Source organism: Spodoptera frugiperda, chromosome 30, assembly GCF_023101765.2.
Source record: "Spodoptera frugiperda isolate SF20-4 chromosome 30, AGI-APGP_CSIRO_Sfru_2.0, whole genome shotgun sequence".
In the NCBI taxonomy this organism is placed as follows: Eukaryota; Metazoa; Arthropoda; class Insecta; order Lepidoptera; family Noctuidae; genus Spodoptera; species Spodoptera frugiperda.
This window is the reverse complement of record NC_064241.1, coordinates 2,691,164-2,714,439: the sequence shown is the minus strand read 5'-3', so window position 1 is coordinate 2,714,439 and position 23,276 is coordinate 2,691,164. Positions and strand designations below refer to the sequence as shown.

The window sequence follows — 23,276 nt, the reverse complement described above, 5'->3', positions numbered from 1 at the left end:
TTGAACCTTTGGCCTTGCTATCATTAAATAAATGATTGGACTACAATTTTAAATTGCTTTAGCGCTACTAAATGTAGCTATGTTATGTGTGTTACGAAGCTGAATTAGAATAGCTAAGCTGTTAAACTATGTGACCATTTCCACTGATACTAAGCTATGTAGCTGTATAAGTAAGATCTGCTATGAAGATGCGCCGCCGCAAAGTAGCTTTGATCGATGTTACGATAGTAGAGAAGCCATCCATAGCACATCTCTGTAGCACGCATCCATAGCACGCATTTTCCATATAACGCATCTTTCCATATAAAAAACATAGCTTAGCTGAGTCCGTTTCCACCAGTGCTAAGCTATGTGTACCAATGAATATGATTGGTGGAAGCCAAAAGCATCCACAGCAACAAAGCTTAGCACATCTCTGATGGAAAAGCAGATTCACTTGATCACTTCTGCTAAATTTGGCCAAGGCCGAGGAAATATATGCATGCGTCCATAACACATTCATAATAAAGTAATAAATACAAATTGGCATATTAATATTTCTACATAGACATCACAACCAAGTTTCTGAGTTTCATTAGGAGACATTATAATTGGGGTCTTTGCAGACGGAAGCAATATCTCTGAATCGTTTAACGTGGCGACTTCGAAGGTCAACCTCGTTATTCATCAAATCTGAATGATGGAAGAAATCGATCGCGGTGTCTCATTCAAATGCTTTGGCTTCGAGCTGTTTCGGTGCTAATGGAGATCTGAATATATTATGCAGATACAGGAGAGGTTGTGGTGGAGAATCTTTAGATGTCTTTACCAAGCTAGAACTTTTGGAATTCTTTATAGATTTTTCTTAAGACATCCGACAAAAAAAAATTGAGATCAGAGTAACAGCAGCCCGTTTTCATTCATTATCGGATGCAATTCACACGCATAATCAAAAAAGAAATAATATCGAAATTTAAAATTTTGCCAACATTTTTGTCTCTTTCTTTTTTTATTTCCTTTTTTAAAAAACGCCTCATTCGGCTTTTCTCCTGCATCGTGGGTGCGTTTACAAACATACAGGTACACATACACATGACACCCAGAACCAGAACAACATATTGTGGATCACACAAAGAGTTGCTCTGTGGGAGAATCGAACCCGCTACATTTTACGCGGCAGGCGGTCACCCAGCCACTGCAGTCAAATGCTCCAATAGCACACCATTAATTGAATCTTCAGCTCTTCCTATCCCACCATGCCACTTCACTGGTATCATCATTTCACATTAGCTCTTCATTTAGACAAATTAACCCACTAAAAGCGTACTTTAGCAATTATGTGTCATGAGCTAAGCAATAGTCCCACCCACCAATGAGAATACAAATGAATGACATAACGAGTGAAACCTAGGCGTGCTAAACCATCTATTATCTACCCCTTTGGGGATGATAAATGATGTCATGTTTTGTTAATTAATATACTAAGGTAAGGTAATCCTAAGGTTGACTGTTAGAGAATGCCAAATTGGCATTAAGTTCACCATTGTATCAATGTATATAAAGTGTAAAATAAAATAATTGTTAACAACTCCTAGTTTTTTCCTAACCCTTTATACTAAACTACTTTCAGGCATCAGTTTCGCCCACATTCCTGTGGGGTACAAAGCCTACGATATTATTCAAGATCAAAATCTACCATTTTTCCAAATTCCATCCCGTTCCCTTCAGCCGTTTTGGTGTGATTGACTAGCAAACATTTTCAAGACCAAAATCTAGCCCTGTTCGAAATTGCATCCCGTTATCTTTAGCCGTTTTGACGTGATTAAGTAACAAACATACACACAAATACACAAACTTTCACATTAATAATATTAGTAAGATATTCAAGCCTTACTGTCAAAATAATGATCAAGACAAACTAGTCTTATAACATCATCAAACTGTTTTCCTTCCATAGAAAAAGGCGAGAAACTTCCTAAGGAATAGACGATACAAAATACTTATTTTCTTGTTACTTTAGGTTTGTTCCCAGTGACGTCATTAACGGTAAATTAAAGAGATAGTTCGTCTCAAGGAAAATTGAGCGTAGTTTCCTTGTTTTACCCCTATGTATCATGTTCTACTTCGATCAGATATATTGATTGTGAATTGTTCAGTTTCGAAAACTTTCGTAATATTATTTTGCTTTTTTACTAGCTTCTGCCAGCGGCTTTGCCCACATGCCCGTTGCTCATACCCTGTCTATATACCAAAATTCATCAAAATCAGTTCAGTAGTATCAGCGTTATTGATGCACAAACATTCAAACACAAACAATACCACATTTGTAATGTTATAGTGTGATGTCAATAGAATAAATGTTTTAGGCGATATCTTTTTTCATTACATTTCTTCTTTCATTCTATTACCTATTTTATTCCCAGTTGGAGTTTGTAACTCCGAAATTTTAGGAAATGTGCACCACATTCCTACTTCTTCGAAAATAAGTGGCGTGTTACATATAATGTACCTATATGTAAGTTATATCCCATCAAAAACATCCTGTAAAAAACCCAAGTCTCGCAGCTCAGTCTTTCTACCGTCAAAAGTTGTGAGATCCATGTAATACCAAGTCGGTTAATCTATTTAGTGTCTACTTGAAGGACCTTCTGTCTTAAGTTATTACATAAGTTATTATCATGCCAATATTAAAAATATTTAACGTTTTAAACAAATAGATCGACTTGGACATCGCTTGATTTGATTATTAGTATGTATCACACTACACAGCACGACGGGCCAGCGACCAACAGGAACGAGAGTTTCAATCGCGTGAGGCGCGAGAGACTAAAGAATCTAATATAATATTGTAATATTCATTTTGTTTTCATGCGATGTCCAAGTCGATCTATTTGTTTAAAACGTTAAATATTTTTAATATTGGCATGATAATAACTTATGTAATAACTTAAGACAGAAGGTCCTTCAAGTAGACACTAAATAGATTAACCGACTTGGTATTACATGGATCTCACAACTTTTGACGGTAGAAAGACTGAGCTGCGAGACTTGGGTTTTTTACAGGATGTTTTTGATGGGATCTCACTTCTTTTTGTAGAGCCTTTCTTTTTGATACCATCTACTTCTAACGAATTTTGTTAAAGGTCTTATCTTATGATATTTTCTTATTTTTATATGTAGTCTTCCTCTTTTTCTTTTCCGGTACTACTTCTTGAGCTTCAGCCACAGTTTTTCTCAAAGCCCACTCCCTGTCTCTATGGGCTTTTCTCGGAGGCTTTGATGTCTCAATTTTTGACAAGTCTGGACGGTAAATACTTCTTAATCTGTTGTATTCACAAATTGATGATTCCTGCGCTTTAATACTTCCAAAGTCGACATTAATGAGATGTAAACCGCCCAGACTTGTAACTCTCGAAAGTGCCACGTAAGCTTGACCGGATGTGAACACTGCAGAACCTATATCCATCAGCGCATTACTTAGGCTTAGGCCCTGACTTTTATGTATAGTTATAGCATAGGCTATACATATGGGAAATTGTTCGCGATGAACATAAGCTCTATTAATAATTTCAAATTTAGTTTTGACCGGACCAAGCTCGTATGCATTAGGTTCATTATTAAATGTGATATATATTCTCTTAATTATTTTTGAATTTTCAGGATCAACCTTTACTTTTCGCACTATACCGATAGATCCATTAACTAAACCGAGACTCACGTCAATGTTTCGCCTTAACATGACTTTTGCGCCTATTTTTATAATTATGTTCTTTTTTAGACCTGCAGTCATAGAAGCATCGTCTTCATATTTTTTTATACATTCACGAGCTCTTTTTGTTAGGTACCTGGGACAATCAATGCTATCTATAGCTATAGAATTTATTTCAGGATGTGGGAGAGATCTTAGCATTGCAGTATTTAATTGTTGACACATATTTTTTGTAGGCAATAAGCAAACGGTATCATCAGGAAGTTTCGAGAGGTGTTTAATTATTTCAGTTAATCTGTTTTCATTTGAATCGGACTTGAGAGTTAATAATTTGTAAACAAGCGATGTTTGATCACCATTTTACAAGTAATAATGTTGTTCAGTTTCATGGGCTAAACACACCCTTACCCACCCTATACCCCCTCCCTTGCCTCATATGGTAGGTACCTATCTACACCTATTAAATTTATAACCACCACCAACCACCAACTGCATAAATAACTTTGTAATCCCATATATTTATATGGGATTACAAAGTTATTGATGCAGTTGGTGTATTTGGAAAACTGGACCGAAATTACAAAATATTTAAGTTTTCCCATGATTAAGACACTAAACTCTATATGTATTCCAAATATGAAGCTTCTAAGTCTGCTAGAAGTGCCTTGGACTTTTGATGATCGGTGAGTCAGTGAGTGACAAAATTTAGAAACTTTAACAAGTTGTCATTCTTAAACTACTGGTTCAAATTGACTGAAATTTTAAATATTCCGTGTTTATACAATGCCGGATTAGTTACTGAAGATTCAGGTTTCTTGCTTTATCCACAACCGAATTATAGGGGGTCGAAAAAGGCCCGAATTGCTTCGAGAAAAGGATGGTACGGCCGTGCCGCTTTTTTTTGCTCGACTTGGCGGGGGCACTGCCGTGCCCCCAGATAATACTTCCAACACAATAAACACTAAGATAAAAGCATAAACCTCCCTATATTATAAATGTATAAGTATAATGGAAAATCAAAGCTATTAATAATTTAACAGCTCATAATGGACGGCCAGCAAGCCAAGCTGTTACTATAATTACCACCCTTTAATTATTAAAATCGAAAACATTACAATTAAAATACAAGCAATAATATAATTTAAGCCAAGCATCACGGTTATTTGTGGTTCCCAACGAATTTTCCATTAAAACCTTTCGCTTCAGCTGTAAATCCGCCATGTATTGTGGATTCGTTTAATTAATTCTTTCTTTTAATTATCTTTGTCTATAGCTTACGCTATAGACAAAGATAACTGAATTCATAACACCAGCCATTACTGGCTGGTATTATGAATTCAGTTTTCGTTATAAACTGCAACTTCACGCCTTTTATTCCTGATGGAGTAGACAGAGGTGCACATTACGGCAATATCGATCGGCTATCGTTATTCCACGTCGGTTTTCTGTGAGGCCGGTCGAGGCGGCCCATTCGTGCCGAAACATGGCTCTCCCACACATCTATCCCACATACACTATTCTATTAATAATTCTCTTAATTTAAAAATATTCTACGGAATAAAAACTATTGAAAACATAGTACAAATAACATTAAACACTGCAAATTCGTAAATACCTCTTGCTTTTAAGTAACAATTAAAATGACATTTCGCAAGTTACCAAAATATCATCACATTCACAATTTACATAGTGACAACTGTTGAATCTAATTCGTAACTAACAAAGACTAATCATCTTTGAACATACTATCTGACAGATGAGACATGTATAACAAGATATATCTATTCTCCACGTCATATCTTATTCTCATACATTCTCCTGAGAATTGTTCCCGTCAATTATTCTATGATAATTTCAAGTGAGCTCCGGTACGGTTAAGCTAACGTAGAGGACGTGATTTTAATATATTTCCTGTAGGAAAATGTTAATTTTGTGAGATTTGCTGTAGATTTACCTGTAAATGTACCTATATTTATATGTAGGACAAATTATTGGAATTCTACGTACATCATGCCTTTTTCGTAGTAGGAGAAAAATTTGTGGCTTCTTTAGATGTTGAAGTTAATCACCAGGGTTTTAGTGAGGTTAAAATATCACATGCCTTAGGTATTTTTCTTCAAAAACTAGGCGACTATAATTTAGCTAAATTTTAAGTCATAGATATAATAAAATATTTCTGTGGTTTAAATAATATGCTGTCTTTTTTTTTTGTTTTGATATGTAGTACTTTAATAATGTACTAAACGAAAATTAAACGATTATAAGAGCTATATTGCTTCGTAAGCTATTTGATATTTATGAAGGTAAAGACATAGAATTTTCCGATTTTAAATTATGTGTGTTTAAGTACGCTTGTACTTTATAAAACACTATTTAGTTTAACGGCAGGAGGAGTACCTACATTTACTAAAACTTAAAATGTATTAATTGGTTTTTTTATTATTGTTGCAGAGTTTGATGGCGTTTATTAAGTTCGGGTATGCGCTTGTGGTGGTGACGCTGCTGCTCATGATATGGGCATCACTGTCGAGAGCATTGGAAGTAAGTACCTACTATAAACACATTTAACACGTTAACCGCCACGCTTAGCGGAGGATTTGCCTTCAACAGTTTTCTTTCGGCAGTTAATGCTTTAATATTTTTAAAACTATTAAATTAATTTATGAAACACAATAGATTTTCTGTGTTTATTCCGCTTATACATATATTTTTTAACATGCGGTGCAGCACCGCCCTGCCGCAATTAAATGCTCATGCAGCTGAGGTGCAACATAAAAACACACACATGACATGCAATATACCACTCGACATATGTTTCGCTCCTCCACGGAGCATCCTCAGGAGGTTTTGAGTCGGCGGCTAAAAATCTATTGTATTGTTAGTGTAGCATGGATTTCCGCAAAGTAACGCCTGATTCTATTCTATAAATTTATGAAAGTTCACCTTCCTATGCGGCATTAAACATCAGCATGTTAAATGTTGATGTTAAAATACACAAATCCATTTGATAAATAAATTCTATTCTATCTAAAATTATCGCGTTACCACATGTAGATTATTCATTGATCAAATAACAAACCATTTTGTAATCATAGTTATTTCAATAAGTAATTAACTGCAATAGAAACATCACATTATCATAATAACATGCAGTTTTAGTAAAAACAAACTTTATAGTGAATCAATTAGCGTTTATTTTCCAATATCACATTTATCCTCTTTGAATCATCAATACAGAGAGCCAAACATTTCAGCCAAAGCTAAATATTTACTTCATTGAATAATGAACTTTACATCCAATGAAATAGCGTATATTTTCTAAAATCACATTCATTTTCTTTGAATCAGACACATAGATAGGAACTTTAGCTTTGCCCTCAAAATCAGAGTTGGAATATCTTATTCGGGTTTCTGTAAACTTTGTTGAAGAAAACTAGTTGTTTGAACACAACTACTAAACACTTGTGAAGGAAGGATGCTTCTTGCGGTTTGCAACTCGGATTGGCTCTGCTTTGCATAATAATATTCGAGCTGCAAACTTTGGGGACTAATGCCACATGTGTCAGATGTGTGTTGGGTAAAGTTTCGCTAATATGTTGGTTACATTTTTTGATGCAAATACACAAAGAAGGATTGTGAATTAGAGCGTTGTACTACGTACTGTTAGGAATGAGGAACGAAAATTTTACTTCTTTCATAACAGGTAATTAAAGGAAGATTAAAATATAATTACGTAGCTACTTAAATGTCTTTAAAGAAACTTTATAGGTCTTATTGGTTTCTCTCTTAATGAGTCGGCTTCGGCGGTGAGACTTTGAAACCTTTCCCATCTGCTCGTTCATTTGACTTACCTAAAATATTGGACTTTTACTTAGTCGCTACAGGTTTTTAATCAACCGGGATACTCTACAGCTATTTACACTTAGAGGTTTTTTAGGGTGATCTTTCCAAGCAACGACGGTTATGTATCTCCATTTTTAATATACCTTTTTGCATTCATACATACATAATAAACCCACGCGTGTCTCCCATGAGGGTAAATTAAGACAATGCAACGCTAATTGATATGAATCTTACATACTTTTTTCGCTTTATCAACAGTCATCAGTCACTACCATTTTTCCTGCGTTATATCTACAACTTAATCAAACAAATACATTAAGTAATTAAAGACATCAACTTATCTACACACACAGTAACATCCGCAATCACATCACCAACATACCAACCGCCCAGGCCAATATTTGTCACCAACAGAATACGCCAAAGTTGGCCAGTTTGGGAAGCGCGGTAAACTTGTTACAGTTACGCGTTCTGAAGCTGAAGGAGGTATTAGCAAAGTGGTTTATTACACTGTATAACTTAGACGTACACCACAGGCTTTAAAGTTTGGTCGATTTAGGATATGAGCTGACTTTACTACCATACCCATCCGTAATACCTTACATGATATGCTATCGGTCTTTGAAGCCAATGTCGGCATGAAATTTTAGGTCTTATTCCGTAGTAAAATAGCTCTTATCATATTTGCAGAGACTATAAATTTGAATGTGTCTGGCTACGTATTATAGTAACTTTTGATAGGTCTGTCTCCTGGCCTTTTTCAACTAAATTGGAGTCGGCACTGAGTCTTAATCAGATTCGGTTGGATGTCTCCGTTGTGGGGTGAAATGTGGTGCGACAGTTACATTATCTTTTTTAAGATTTATTACACCATTTCTCTTGTTTTTGCAAAAAGGGTATGAAGTTGTTACAATGACTGACCTAAAAATCTAATGAATGGTCCAACCATCTTTGTAACTGGACAACTGACTGTTAAGTCTCGAATTCACCAGTCCACGCTAGTCAGTCAGCCAGTCGAAAACTAAAAACTTATTAAAACCTTCTTAATTCCAACTCCAAGTAATGATTGATGTCAAGCATTTAATACACTACGAAGGCAGTCTCACGTATAAAATAAAATGTACAAAAAGTAATACACGTTCCTCATCTCCAAATCCTATTTATAGAAGAACTCATCATCTCCCAAATCCTAACAAGAAGGGAAATTGTTAAAAAAACCCTACTACAGATAATAATATACGATCCTTTTAAACGAAAATGCGAAGGGTACTCTCGCATATCGTTCGCTGTGTCGGTACAAGAGCTCAATGTGATCGGGTCCGGGCCATCGTATTTATGTAACGTAATTTCAATCCCGGTCTAGAAAATTTGATAAGGGAAAATCTACTTTAGCCGTCTCAACCAGTCTGAGGACGTTGCTTTATGAATATTATGTCGATAAGATCCAATCTCGGATATTGCGGCGACTTAACGGCGACACTATTTTGTTTCTTTTGAATAGTTTTGCTGTTTTTGTATGGTGTACATGTTTTATGAAATGTTAATTCGTATTTGTATGACTAACAAAATAAGTTGTGTTTGCTTTATGGAAATGTAGTCTTTGTTTACTAAGTATATCAATGACAGTACGAGATGGATACCTAACTAATCTGTGTACTTATGCAGCGGTCGTTAAAGGGTTAACCGCAAAATTTTCGGCTTCAAACGAGCCTGATTTTACGATATAAAATATTCCAATATGAATGTACATATAAATTCTTTTTTGTATAGGTAGGTAATAATCTTTAAATCAGAATAAGTATAATACACTGTTTATTGTATTACGTACTATATAGGGACTTATTCGGGTCCAAATAACTTATAACCACGTACTTTTGGGACCCTTGAACTTGAACTTTAGCCCGGAGACTCTTGAATAACTTAGATAATGATTTCCAAAATCCCACCGGAAAGTCGTGGGCAATATTTTATTCATATGCCTGTAGATACTGGTTGCCTGTAGAGTATTTTCTTAAGCAAGGTTGTAATCTCAATTTTGCAACCAAATATCTAAGGATCATATTATTATTAGTTGATCATTAAGTATTCAATGTGAAAGCATTAAGGTATTTCAATTTATTTAAATCGAACATTCAAAGAGTCACTTTGTACAGGGATGATGACCAGGTATAAAAATTAAAAACCAATTTAGTCTGTTAGCGTTAAAAAAAATAGAAGACACACCGTGTATTTTTTGATTTTGTCATATAAGATACTTAGGTAAAACAAATCAAAAGGAATGGAAGCAAATACGTAATTTCTACGTATAAAATGTGCCAAGAAGTGACGTCACGTGATATTTCAAAACAATTTATCTTCGAAAGTATTTGTTAGTCATCTGCCCTATTATCCTTATACATAAATAGACTAGGACTGGAATGGAACTGCAGTAGTTCTAGAACTAGATATGCGTATAACTGTAGTATAAAGAGACTCTAGAGCTATGTCATCTAATATGAATGTTTGTAAATACCTCTGCATAGACAAAGTTCACAAACACTCGATACGAGTTGCAACCCCTCTCTAGTTGAAGTGTCTATGCAAGCCGGCTTTGAGGCTTCTAATATCCCTCCCCTTTCCAATAATACGATGGAATTGAGAACAGGAAATTATATACTCATTCTATACACGATCCATCTTTGTAAGAATGAGTGGCATAATGAAAGAAATGAATGGGTGATTCTTATTGGATTTCATGCTTTTTAAAGGGGGGAAATCATACAATGTTTTCTTCCGCTTTGGACGAGGCGAGACCGCGAGAGGGAGTGTAAGACTCTTATTACGTCTACTACTTCTTATTAAAGAGCGGTGTCTTCTAACACAGGCATATCTTACTTTAAAGGAGGCGGTTTTAATGTTGTTTGAATGTGCTTTACTGATTAACCCGGTGACCCGATAAGCAGTCCGCAGCTTTGGGAAGCAGTCCGCAGCCTTCGGATGGATTTCATGCTTAGTCTCATAATGTTCTTTAAAAAAATGTTGCCTCACACAACAATTTTCTTCTACCACTTCCGAGGGTGTGTTTACAAACACAAACCAAATAGTGACTATTACAGTTATATACGCATACACCCACATCTGAAACGCCAGTTATCTATGCTAATCTTTCAGTTTAATATAGACTACATAATATCACTAAGGTAACAAATCCAGACAAGCTCTAAGTAAAAACCTAAGATCTATCAAACCTTATACAATTTTTATTCCAACATGGGATTCTCTTTCTGTTACGTTTCGGATCCCAACGTGGAAGTAAGTGGGCCATTATTTAGCATAACGTATAATATTCGGAAAGGAGACCTTTCAAAGAGAATATTTGACTAGAGTATAACCCATGAGAGCAGCGAAGGTTATAGGCATATAATAGAAGCATTGCACTTAGTACTGTATGAGAGAATTGGTTTAGAGGATTTACTGAAACAGTTAAACTGGCATTAACTACCTACATGTTTAGCAATGTTTTAATAGAACTCGTTCAGCTCGTTTTACCTAACCTAGAATTTAGCAAATTGTTTTTCTACCAACTCCGAAATTTGATAAGCCCGAATAGAAACGTGAAAAGATGACTAAAAATAAAAAGGATAAATAGTATGGTAACGAAATAAGAGTTTGGAACAGAGATAGACTAGACTAATAGGGTAGAATGATAAAAGAAAACATTTGTATCCACTGAACATATTTTGGGATAAGGGCAGAAGGAAAAAATCGGATCAAAAGGGCTCAATCAATTAGAAAACTGATACAAACATTTCCATACAAAAAAGTGATTAATTTCACTTCAATAAAGTCACTCAACCAGGTAAAGGTCTTTATCAAAACGATAATGATATCTAAAACATTATCAATACCAGACTAGAAGTCTTAAATGTCCTTTGTGTGAGTAAAAGCCGGCGAGACACTGACTAACATTTAACTCAATCAATGTCTGGAGTGTCACAGGTCAATGACATTAATCTAACTAGCGTGAGTTACGCTTAAATACTCCAACTACTTCACACATTAAGAGTGAGCTATTAGACGATAAAAAGGTATGGTCGTCACAAGCAGACAAACAGTCATTAAGTAGATATTTTCGTAATAAATTGATCTCAATACCTTATTTTCTAATGACTATAAACAGAATTTAGTTGATTTTTTCGTAATAAATTGTACTCAATACCTTATATTCTAATAATCAGAAATAGAATTATAAAACGCCATTGCACTTAATCCTCTCTGCTTTCCTCTTCCTAGTAATATCTCTTTATAATTCCTCTTGTTTCCCGATTTTCGACTCTAAATTTAACGCCATGTCAAAGTCAAAATTATTAATTTCAAATGAATCGGGAAGGCACATTTGGACATAAAAGCAAATATGATAATATTAACAACGTCTGTCTGTCGGTCAGTCCTCTAGTGAAGCTATTTGCTCATTCCAAAGTGTTGATTCCTATGGAGAAGAACAAGCAAGAAACCCCATAGGTTACTCTTTTTCAATCATGAGGTGGATATTCAGATAATAATTTAGCCTAATTAAATAACACATTCAAAATAGGATCAGTTTTCTCTGTGTCGTTCCTATCATCTACACTCATGGCACAAGTAATTTACACGTTTTTAATATCGAACTCTAGCACAGAATACTTAGAGACGACTTTACGTAATTGTCAAACATTAGAAGGGCAATATAATTTAATTGCCGCAGCGTCTCGGTGCCAAACGATCAGCGCTGGACATAAACCGAGCAATCATTACAACTTCTATAGCAAAATGTTAAACGGGTAATTGGATTAATGGAGGCATATAAGAAAATTGTGATAAAAATTACACTGGTTATTACCATAGCACAGTGTATTAAGTAGTTTATTAGATTACGTTGATGATGATGACTATTGAATATACGAATGGAGTTTCTTGTTCGTTCTTCTCCATTCGAAGCTATACTTTGGAACGAACACCTAGCTAGAATACTGACGGACAGACTGACAGACTATTTGTATCTTTATTTGTTGACATTTCAAAAGTACCTATTTATGATTTTATTGGAATAAATGATTTGACTTTGACTTTAATTTAACTTTGACTTAATCACCGAAGGAAAATAATAGAGATTTATTTAGTTAGGCTTTGTCTTAATGTTTAACCTAAAATACTATGAATGAATTCATAACCGCAATAGGTCCAGCAACAGTCAATCAATATTGACTGCACAAGAATTCAAAGAAAATACCAACACTAAATAAATACCTGAAGTCAAACAGTTTTCTTCCATCATAAAGTCCAATTAAGCGACTAAAACGATGAAGAACATTCTAAACGAATTTCTTATACCATTAAATTGAATATTTTCTCCTGTCCTTTTCTTTGATACGATAGAGTAAGCTGTTTTTCTTAACAAGGTTCTAGAGAATTTCATATATTAAGCAAAAATTCGATACCCAGATCTGAATACTGGCCTCATGAGTCAGTAGAAACTTAATTAGATTCTTTATTGGATTTTAAGGATACATGCTTTATAACGACTACAAATTCTCTGAGTATAAAGGTCAAAACAAACTTAACGAGTACGGCTTCAGCTCGGTTTCAAAATGTGGATACCGCTAGCTGCAAGCGTGCTTACGGCACGCCGTCCGCGAGGTGGTCAGCGCTCGGTCGACACGCCGGCCGCTGTAGGGTTTTTTGTATTGAAATTATGAAATATATCATACGACATACGAATTAAAATTTAAATGATATGTTAATTGCTGGGTTGGTGCAGTGCTCGTTAAATGTGTTATGACCTGACAGACTCATCATTTAAAACACCAATGTTAACTGCGTACGCAATATTATAATTTGGCGCAACTGCGGCATTAAAATTTTATACTAAACCCATACCAACAGTCCGACGGCAGCAAAAAAAAACATGATTAAAAAGCATGAGTCCCAAAAAGTATGTAATGTACTCAGTAGATCCTCCCAAATTATGAACGAAACCGATTTGCTAAACAGTAGGTACATATGTTATGTTACCCTAAATTGATGCGAAAACCCAGGGAGGAGGGTTTTTTAGGGATCCTCACGCCCCTAAACCCGCTATTACTTACCGGATACCGCAATATGTATAAAAACCAAAACAAGGAGCATGCGGATCGTATATCCATTCTGTTGGGTTTATATGGGTTGTTTACTTTTTGCGACTGTTTACTAACTGGATCAGAGTAAAATTATGCATTTGTGTGTAATTTTCCTAATTACTTATATCTCGAATATTTTGCTTATAAAATTTATTGCTTTGGCTATCTTTGGTCATTCTGGAGATAAGATAGTTACAAATCCTAGTAAACTGCTTGGTCAGTATACAATAAATAAAGAACCTATTCTTAACACACGTACCTACAAGTATACAATTTCATGCCAAATTGATTTTTCTCTTACTACATACGGAAAGGATTACCGTATTGAACCGCAAATCAGAAATTCTACTCACGATCCACGCAACAGGCAACCGACTTAACTCCAGCAAATTGACTTGAAACTCCTGTTCATACAACATCAACCGACAAAGCAGCAGGCTTCAAACGATAACAAATACTCCTGATTGATGACTAGACAAGTTTCTTTAATAAAGCCAATCTCTTGTACTGGTTATCATCGTTCGCTTTTAATCCTTAAACAACGTCTTCTACAAATTATGGATCGTTCATCTCAAGTTTAAGATATAGGGGCCATTTAACTTGGCTCTCTAAAAGATGGATGGCAATCTGTTTTCTTTTCAGATAGTCTTAATGGAATTGGGTTTTATTTAAAGTTTACCATTGTCTTAATATCTTGTACTAATTTATTGTTATCGTCCTGTCTCAGTTTGAATTTTGTTTGAGAGCTGGTAATTCGTTTGGTATAAGTACTAGGCTAGCTCTATCAATTTTAATTTCAAGAAACCTTTTTTAATCCTTTTCATTGCCTACATTTTGGTGATGCTAGTTTGTTTCTTTGGTGATTTTCTTGTAATTGTCTTTAACTACGGTACATCTTTTCTACAACCGATGGCAATCAATAAATTCACTGCCTTCTCTATGTCAATAACTAGTTTCCTATAAACACTAATTTTAGTATCTTACTTCTAATGATGACTTTCTTCTCTTTCAGCTCCACATAGACTCCAAGCACCCACCATGCTTGTTCCAAGCATTATGCACATGTTCGAAACCAGCTGGCGACTTGGGCATCGTGAACTGCAACCACGTCCCGATCCTGAAGGTGCCAGCAACGATCAACAGTTCCAAGGTCTTCATACTGCAGCTGACTGGAAACCAGATCAGGGATCTGGAACCACAGTTCTTCCAAGCAACAGGTTAGTTCTGATCTAGCTTAAGATATTTTAGATTATTTATTGCTATTTTGTGGCTTAACTTATGTGGAAAATGTTCCGTCAAAATCGTAAAAATGTCCTTTGGAGAGTCTACAAAAATTGAAAGATTTTCTATTATTATGTAAAAGTGTAAGACAAATAAAAATAAAACGTGATGGAACAATAAAACTGGGGATCAAAGATCTATTATTACTTTTACAATCTGAAAGAACGAACAATAGCGTTGCTTAAAGAGATAACAATATTCTTTACAAGTTGTGTTAAGGGCTAAAACATAAAATATAGTTGAACTTTTGTTTAACACTGAACTGTATTGAACTATGAAATAAAATTGCTTTAGTAACCTTTCTTTTTCTTCCTTCTAAATTATGTATGACGATAGAATTAGGAAATACCACTAAGCTAATGCTCTGTATACGCAGTACTAGTTCAAAATTAAAGGGTTTGAACTACTCTCAATTACTAAAGGTTTTCAATCAACAAGAGCACATTGACCGCAATCAAAATTAGAGTCGAATTTGGGGAAGGTTACGATAAGGCATCAACCTTTAATATTACGAATAATTCAGAAGCTAATTTATTTAGAATTGTTTTACCCCTTGCTGCAGTTATAAGGAAATTAACAAAAACGACGACTACAAAAGACCAACAAGATAACAACGAAACATGTACATTCTGATATTACGAACATAAATTCTGTTGTCTGACTGAGTAAGCGCTGCTTGCGACTGACACAGTAAATATAATAAGGGCAGCTCTGTCGTCTAATCCTCCACTCAGCGTTTCATACTAGTAAATAAGTAAAACCGTTGAATGTGTCACGTTGAGCCTGATACGCTTAAATCTACCTATTGTGATGAGCTAAAATAAGCAGATTTTGACTAACTGTATAATGAAGACTTGAAATTGACAATTTTAGTTAACAACAATCTTATTTTGGTTTAACAAGATAAAATATTCTTTAGAGACGCATTAAATTAGATAGATTAAATTTTCAACTGTCTAAAGTTTCAACAACTAATCTAAAAAAGAAATTCGTATAAGCCCTAGATTATTTTGTTAGTCGCTTTTTATTGAGTGCGCACATACACTACATACAATCGAGTAGATAAGACTACTAGTTCTCCCAACCTAGTTGGAAAAAGGCCAGAAGACAATTGGTCATGCATATAGGCACCATTTGTAACTATTTTATTTTAAAACCAAATCCGATGCATCTGAAATTACCTTCAAATAGCAGCAACAGCAGTAATTAACAAAATATCCTTTGAAGCTCACGTAAAGACTTAATTAACACGCCCAAATATCTTTAGCTTGTATCGAAGCCCATTATTCTCACATAATCTAACATGGCCGATTAATTTCAGGCTTGTACCGGCTTGCAATTAACGAGAACCCGCTGGAGAGTATCCATGAAGAAGCGTTCTATGGCCTCGACAATACACTCTGGGAATTGGAACTACGACACGACAAATTGACGTCTGTGCCCAGCAGGGCCCTCAGATACTTGCAGAAACTACGAATACTGGATCTGACAGGTGATTTATGTTTAGAATTTCCACTCCAATTTAAGTTTTAGTGCAAATTTTGGACTACAACTGGCGATGTTGGATAAAATTTTCAATGAACATATTTCTGTTCGAGACTCAGAAGTGCACCGATATTTTTCAGAGTTTACGTCCAATGTTGAGTGAAAAATCTTGGATGAAAAATTGTTGCATTGAATTTGGTAGATGTGTTTAATATTTCATGTATTGTGTACTGGTTCGTGGTGAAGATTTATTTGAAACGAACTGAGTTAAATTGAATCACTTAGGAAGAGATTCAAGAACGCTCTTTATAGGATTACCTTGTGAAGTAGACGCGTGATTTATTATTAAGCACTTAACCTTTTCAAGTTCAAAGACCTACGGCATATTCTTATCGTTATTGTAAAGATCCTAAATTGAATTCAACGAAACCTATCGATTTGTGATGGGGTGAACGAACTGGTTCTTTTATTCCCTATAATAATAACCGTTCATTTTTATAAACTTTCATTAAATTTTATTACGGAAAATTCTAGTACCTACTCTTTATTATTTCAAATAATCATTATTATTTCTCTGCTAAAGTCAATTTCGTATTTAGATATTAGCCTTGCCGTGGTAGGCTGAAAATCTTTTAACGTCTCTCAACAAGGCTAATTACGCCTGTTTCACGTTTTCAGGAAACGAGATAACAGACATATCCGGAGACAACTGGCGAGGGTTGGAACACACACTAACGACTTTGATACTGGCTGACAATTCGATCGCGAACCTTCCCCTGGACGCCTTCTCCAGTCTACCGATACTAGAAACTTTGGACCTTCATGGAAACCATCTGTCGGTTATCGATAGCGGCGTGTTCCGAGATGGAATGAGCAGATTGAATAAGGTCAGTTGAAATTAATCGGGGTGGTTATATTTGAGAACCTCAATTCTTTTTTAGTCGTCTTTATAATCGGCAGCCCACTCGTGGTGCTTTGTAACCATACGTTCCTTCTGATAGTAGTTGTATTATATTTAGAAATAGTATATTTAATTTACAAAAGCAAACGAATAAAAATGTAATATTAAAATTAAAATCTATGGCGTAGATAAATTTTGTACTTTTATATTCTATACGACTGCCTCGTTGGTCGAGTGGTCGCAAGAGCTACTGCCGGACAATACGGGTCGGTCTCGGGTTCAATTCCCGAGTCGGGCAAAGTATTGCAGGGCTTTTGTCAATTTTCGACAGTAATAGAACGGAGTTTGGAAATGCGCCCGGTATATGGCAATAGGCTTACCCCGTATTACATGGGACTTATAACACAAATGGTGAAAAGTTAGTGTACATTGTACAGTGGTATTAAGTGCCGTAATGTGCACCTCTGCCTACCCCTTCGGGGATATAATGCGTGGCAATTCTATATTCTATTCTATATTCTGTAGCCGACTAAGGGAGAAATCGAAACATGACTGCTGATTGCTAAAATCATTTATTTCAGTTGCTTCTGAGTGACAATCAACTGGCTTACATACCTTACGAAGAGTTATCACCGTTGCGTCAGTTGAGGTTCCTGGACCTTTCAAATAACTTGATCAAGCAAGTTCCACCTGCACACGACTTGAATGGAATCAAACTGTCCTTAGACTCTTTGAAGTAAGTTGTTTTGTTTTGTTTTCTTTAGATTTTGACTGATTGCCTATTTGTAGAGTACTGAGTACGAGGTTTATCTGATCTGAATTATTAGGTTTATTTGATTAACGACTATGAACTTTTTGAATTCGAAATGCCGAACCGATTTCCACGGTTTTGCATTCGTTGGAAAGGTCTCGGGCTCCGTGAGATTTATAGCAAAGAAAATTCAGGAAAAAAGTCAAGAGAAAAGCAGGAAAACAGGTAAAATCATTGGTGGCGAAACGGAGTTCGCCGGGTTTACTAGTTGCTATTGAAAGTCGTTGGTTTGCGAATCATTAAGATTTCTTTGGATCATTATTATTTATCAACGTCCATTACTTACCCTAATAAGTTTATTTTCTAAAACTAAACATCTATAGGATCTAATATTCTTTCTTTACCTATTTCCAGGTTGGACAACAATCTCATCAAAATATTGTATCCTGGATCCTTCCAGTATTTCAACGTTTTGAACTCGACTTCTTTGGACGGCAATGCAATTTATGCTTTGAGGGTAAGTTACCATTTAACAAGTTAACCTTTTTTCCTTTTTTTTAAGGATGGAAAGTCATCCAATGAGTTTTCAGGCCTTGGGCGAGGCGAGAAAGAACGTCGGTCTCTTACTGACTAAAAACCAGCCCGTTCCTACCTCTGCTTTCGAGTTGGAACCCCGGTAACCCGCTGGGCAGTCCGCACTTGAGATTTATTTTTTTTTGTACTTATTTACATTCATTGAGATCCACAATAAATTACGAAGTAGGTATCGTACACACAAAACATATCACTGACTTATAAGCTACATATAGTCAAAAAAGGAACTTTTATGAACTCTAGGAATATTCCGAGACACATCACCCAATAAAAAGGCGACATTAACAGAGAACATGTACGTTCCACATAAAACGGTATGCGCCTTAAAACGTGAAGAGGTTCGTGATCGTAAAAATATTTGCTCCCGTGTTTTATTGTATCATTGATCTTCTGGTTAGCTTCAAAGGGCAGCAGTGTGTCATAAAATGTTCATATAGAATATTACTTTTTTGGGGTTTGACAAAATAACACGTGTAATCAACTTTAGAAGATTGAATTCAATATTATTGCATGATTTAATGGGTTCAAGTCTTGCTATTAAGCCTTAACTGCCGAAAGAAAACTGTTGAAGGCAAAACTTCCGCTAAGCATCGGTGATCAATGTCCGAATATATGACGAGCTACATCGTCGGTTCAACGGTCTGACGAAGGCTGAATTAAATTTTCAGACGTTTTTTAAAAGTATTATTCTATAGGTACAGCGTAAAGCAGTAGGTTTTATAACATGGAACTGAAAACGTAACTGAAAATGAAAATTTGATATTATCATAGTTAATAATTGTCATTTCGTAATAATGTTGATGATGACGACGGTTCGAGGGTATATTTCAGTGTTTATGCTTTTAAAAATACAACATCTACGTATTTATTATTACTACGTACGTACGTACTACGTACTTATTGCAATGTCCTTGATCTAACAATCTTTAACTTACCTATTACAGGAAGATGCCTTCAGAAATGCAAAGATCAAGACCCTCTCGCTCCGTGACTGCAGTCTGGTGGAACTGTCTCCAGCTGCCTTCGCTGGTCTGGAGAACAGTCTCCAAAGCCTCGACCTTTCGGAGAACAACCTCACCATGATCTCCAAGTTTATGCTGAACAAGTTGGACTCTTTGAGGTTCTTGAATCTGAGGGAAAATAAGGTTAGTGCTAATGTTTCTTCTTTATGGTGCATCGGTGTTTCATTCCTTCTTTCTGTGCAATTCAGTTTCAACCTGCACAGTTGGTACGGTGGCTAGGCTATCGACTCCCATGCAAACGTGTAGCGGTGTTCGATTCTCGTACGGAGCAACTCTTTGTGTGATCCACAAATAATTGTTGTTTCGGGTCTGGGTATCACGTGTATGTGAACTTGTGTTATGTTTGTAAACGCACCCACGACATAGGAAAAAAATACTAATGTGGCAACGTTTATAAAAAAAGAGAGTTCCTCTTATTCTGTTTCTTGTTACTTCTGATTTTTTTGAGTTCTGTGCTTACGACCTTTTTCTTTTTCTGAAACATTTATTGGTGTTTACATTACTATTTTAATAGCTAGTTCTTAATTTGCGTTACCTATCCATACCTACTTAGATATACACTTTTTCCTATTTAATACAATTTTAAATGTTGGTTTCATTCGTTTCAGGTTGACATTAATCTTCTAACATCGACACCGACAACAGACTACGCCATGCAGTCGTTCAACAACTTCCAATACAAACTGTTCTATTTGGACATCAGCAGCGCTAGCTCCATTGAAGTGAATTTGCAAGATTTTAGGAGGTAACTATTTATTTTACACTTTAGTTACAACAATCGATATTAAATTATGGAATATATCATAATATTCGTTTATCGAAATCACACTGTTTTTTAAAACTCGTCACCATCTTGTAAAAGAAAAAATCAAGCACGTTTAATTTCCTATTACCTATATCTCGTAAATATTTATTTTATAAGTAGTAAAAAGTACGACAATCAGTAGCATTAGTATGAATTTGCCTAACATTTAAAGTTAGTTAGTTTAAAGTAATCAAAACGAGAGCACGTTCGGCGCTCTGAGTGGTCGGTGCAAAAAAACAATCAGTCAGAACGCCGAACGCACCCTCGTTTCATTTTCATTCAACCTCAAATAAACACGTACTAAGGGTACTGTTCCAATATCTTAAACTATGTATTTCTTTTACAATTTCCAGAATGAGATCTCTACGCTACCTATCATTAAGCAAACTGCTCAGACAAACCATTAGGACAGAAGATTTCCTAGAATTCGGTGTGGAACTAGAAGACTTGAAGATATATGGCAGCACTGTGACGAGAATAGAGTCCAGTGCCTTCCAACATGTCAGGACTATTAAAACGTTGGACTTGTCGGAAAACAATATCGAGTTCGTTGACCCATTTGCTTTTGCTGAGGTAAATATTGCTACTACCCTTATTTGGGGGATTTAATTTTTGATTTCTTTTTTATGGTATAAGCCGGTAAATGAGCAGACGTATCAGCTGATGGTAAGCAATCGGAGCCGCCCTTGGATTCCCGAAACGCCAGTGGCGTTACAAGTGCGTTGCTAGCTTCTTGGGGCTTAGGAATTTAAGTGGGGAATTGCGGAAAGAGATGATTGAGAAGGGGGGACACAACGTAACCGTTTTTTCACGTCGGCTTTTTGTGAGGCCGAGATATCACTCCGGTCGAGCCAGACCATTCGTGCCAAAGCATGGTTCTCCCACACTTAACTAATTCCGTGGTTGTTAACTTTTTACTTGGTTCACTCACGTAACCGTTTGACGAGGAACTCGAATAGTTTCAAGCCATGCTATAGGCTTATATTGATGAACAGCATTCCGCAACCGTCACCGCGTCGTTTGATTTTTTTTTTTGTCGTGTATAATTAAAATCATCTTTGTTTCTATATTTCCAGCTGCACAGTCTAACAACGCTAAAGATGGCGAACGGTTTAGCAGACTCAGTGAAACTGTTACCGTTTGAACCTCTAAAGGCTCTCATAGAACTACAGTACTTGGATCTAAGTAACAATAAGCTGAAGAATGTACCAGACACATCGTTCCATTTCCTCTACAAACTGAAGCGGTTGAATTTGCAGGATAACTATATTGAACATTTCTCCAAAGGGACTTTGCAGGTTAGTTCTTAAAATAGAACCATTAGATTTGATGATACTGAAAAGTTATCTAATAAATACGTCATTGTTTATCGAATACTATATTCAAAACAGTACCCATGGTTGAACGAAAACGAAACGAGAGCGTGTTCGGCGCTCTGATTGGTTGGTTCATTCACGCCGGTCAATTAGAGTGCCGAATGCGCTCTCGTTTCGATCTCGTTAAACAAACTCGTACTAAGGGTACATAGAAGTTTTGCACATCTTTGTTAATAAAATATATTAAGATTCATAGAGTAAAGATGTAAAATTCTTTGTGATATTAAAGAAGCTAAACTTAATTCTTTATCTTCGTAGTTTATTTGATAGAATCCCATAAGTTTACGATGGTTATTTTTGACTCAATTTACATCACAAGTTATAAAAGTGCAAAAAATCAACAACATTACATACTTCTTTCAGGGCGATATCCATGGACAGCTAGAAAGCATTTGCTTAAACGCAAACCAGATTCGACAAATAGTAATGCACGCATTCGTAGGACTGAAAGAGTTACAAGAAGTATTAATAGAAGACAATCAGATAGAACTCATTCAGAGGAGAGCGTTTACTATTCTTGATAATTTGAAGGTCATTAACCTAAGAGGGAACAGGATCTATGAAATAAGCGAGGAAGCTTTCCAGAACATACCTGCTTTGACTGAGTAAGTAGTATATACTTCTGATATTAAATCAGTTAAGTTAAAGCTAGACTATACTATTGTGTGTGAAATGTGTTCTTGTATCAATATGTGTGGAATATGTATGATACCAGCACATTAAGTTTGCAGCCTGTCAAAATTATTTCAAAATATGTTTTAGTTTGAAGAAGATTGTATTGTCTGTCTGTAATATTGTTAATTTGATCCTGCTAGTTTACTTCCATTGCCAAAATTGTAGTAATGCTAATCGTTATAATATAGGCACTCTTCATCTAAAGGTATGTTCGCCCAGATCGGCTCGAAAAGCATAGGCCCACTTTTGTTTTCACACAGATCAGATCATGCCCTGAATGCATGCAACAAATTATGCATCATCATCAATTGGCTAGATCAGAGCCGGTCTTTGTATACGGACCTTAAGATTAACAATAAAACGTTGGTCTTGTTTTCATTGTGTGAGTTTTACTATAACCGAAGAAAGAAGAATTAATTGGCACCATCATGGAATTGAATTGACAACAAAGCCAAGCAAATCAAGAATGTTGGTTCAATTGCTCATTCATGATTGGCCTCGCTTTTATAGTCAATTTCTAAGGCTTCGGGCTGATGGTGATGATCAAGATTGACAGAATTTTAGAAACTGAACTGAAACTTCAGTCGGCAATAGTATCTTAACTTTAGGTTATAGTACTAACAATTATTGTAACTTTAAGATTTATGTGTAAGCTGATCCGCTCCTTGGTCTAAAATAACTTTGGACTACATTTTTATTTTAAAATTTTGCTAATTTTTGG

General features: G+C 35.6%; 1 protein-coding gene across 4 annotated transcripts in view; it reads left to right on the top strand.

Moving 5' to 3' along the window:
* LOC118269698 (chaoptin) overlaps positions 1 to 23,276 on the top strand; it is an 81,915-nt gene that overhangs the window by 49,466 nt on the left and 9,173 nt on the right. For all 4 annotated transcript variants that reach the window (XM_050706886.1, XM_050706887.1, XM_050706888.1 and 1 more), the window contains 11 exons: positions 6,140 to 6,229; positions 14,678 to 14,882; positions 16,268 to 16,438; positions 17,110 to 17,318; positions 17,914 to 18,068; positions 18,498 to 18,600; positions 19,622 to 19,822; positions 20,308 to 20,444; positions 20,858 to 21,077; positions 21,581 to 21,802; positions 22,244 to 22,485. In XM_050706886.1, coding sequence (XP_050562843.1) covers positions 6,146 to 6,229; positions 14,678 to 14,882; positions 16,268 to 16,438; positions 17,110 to 17,318; positions 17,914 to 18,068; positions 18,498 to 18,600; positions 19,622 to 19,822; positions 20,308 to 20,444; positions 20,858 to 21,077; positions 21,581 to 21,802; positions 22,244 to 22,485 — 1,949 coding nt within the window. In that variant the 5' untranslated portion in view covers positions 6,140 to 6,145. The remainder of the gene's footprint in view (positions 1 to 6,139; positions 6,230 to 14,677; positions 14,883 to 16,267; positions 16,439 to 17,109; positions 17,319 to 17,913; positions 18,069 to 18,497; positions 18,601 to 19,621; positions 19,823 to 20,307; positions 20,445 to 20,857; positions 21,078 to 21,580; positions 21,803 to 22,243; positions 22,486 to 23,276) is intronic.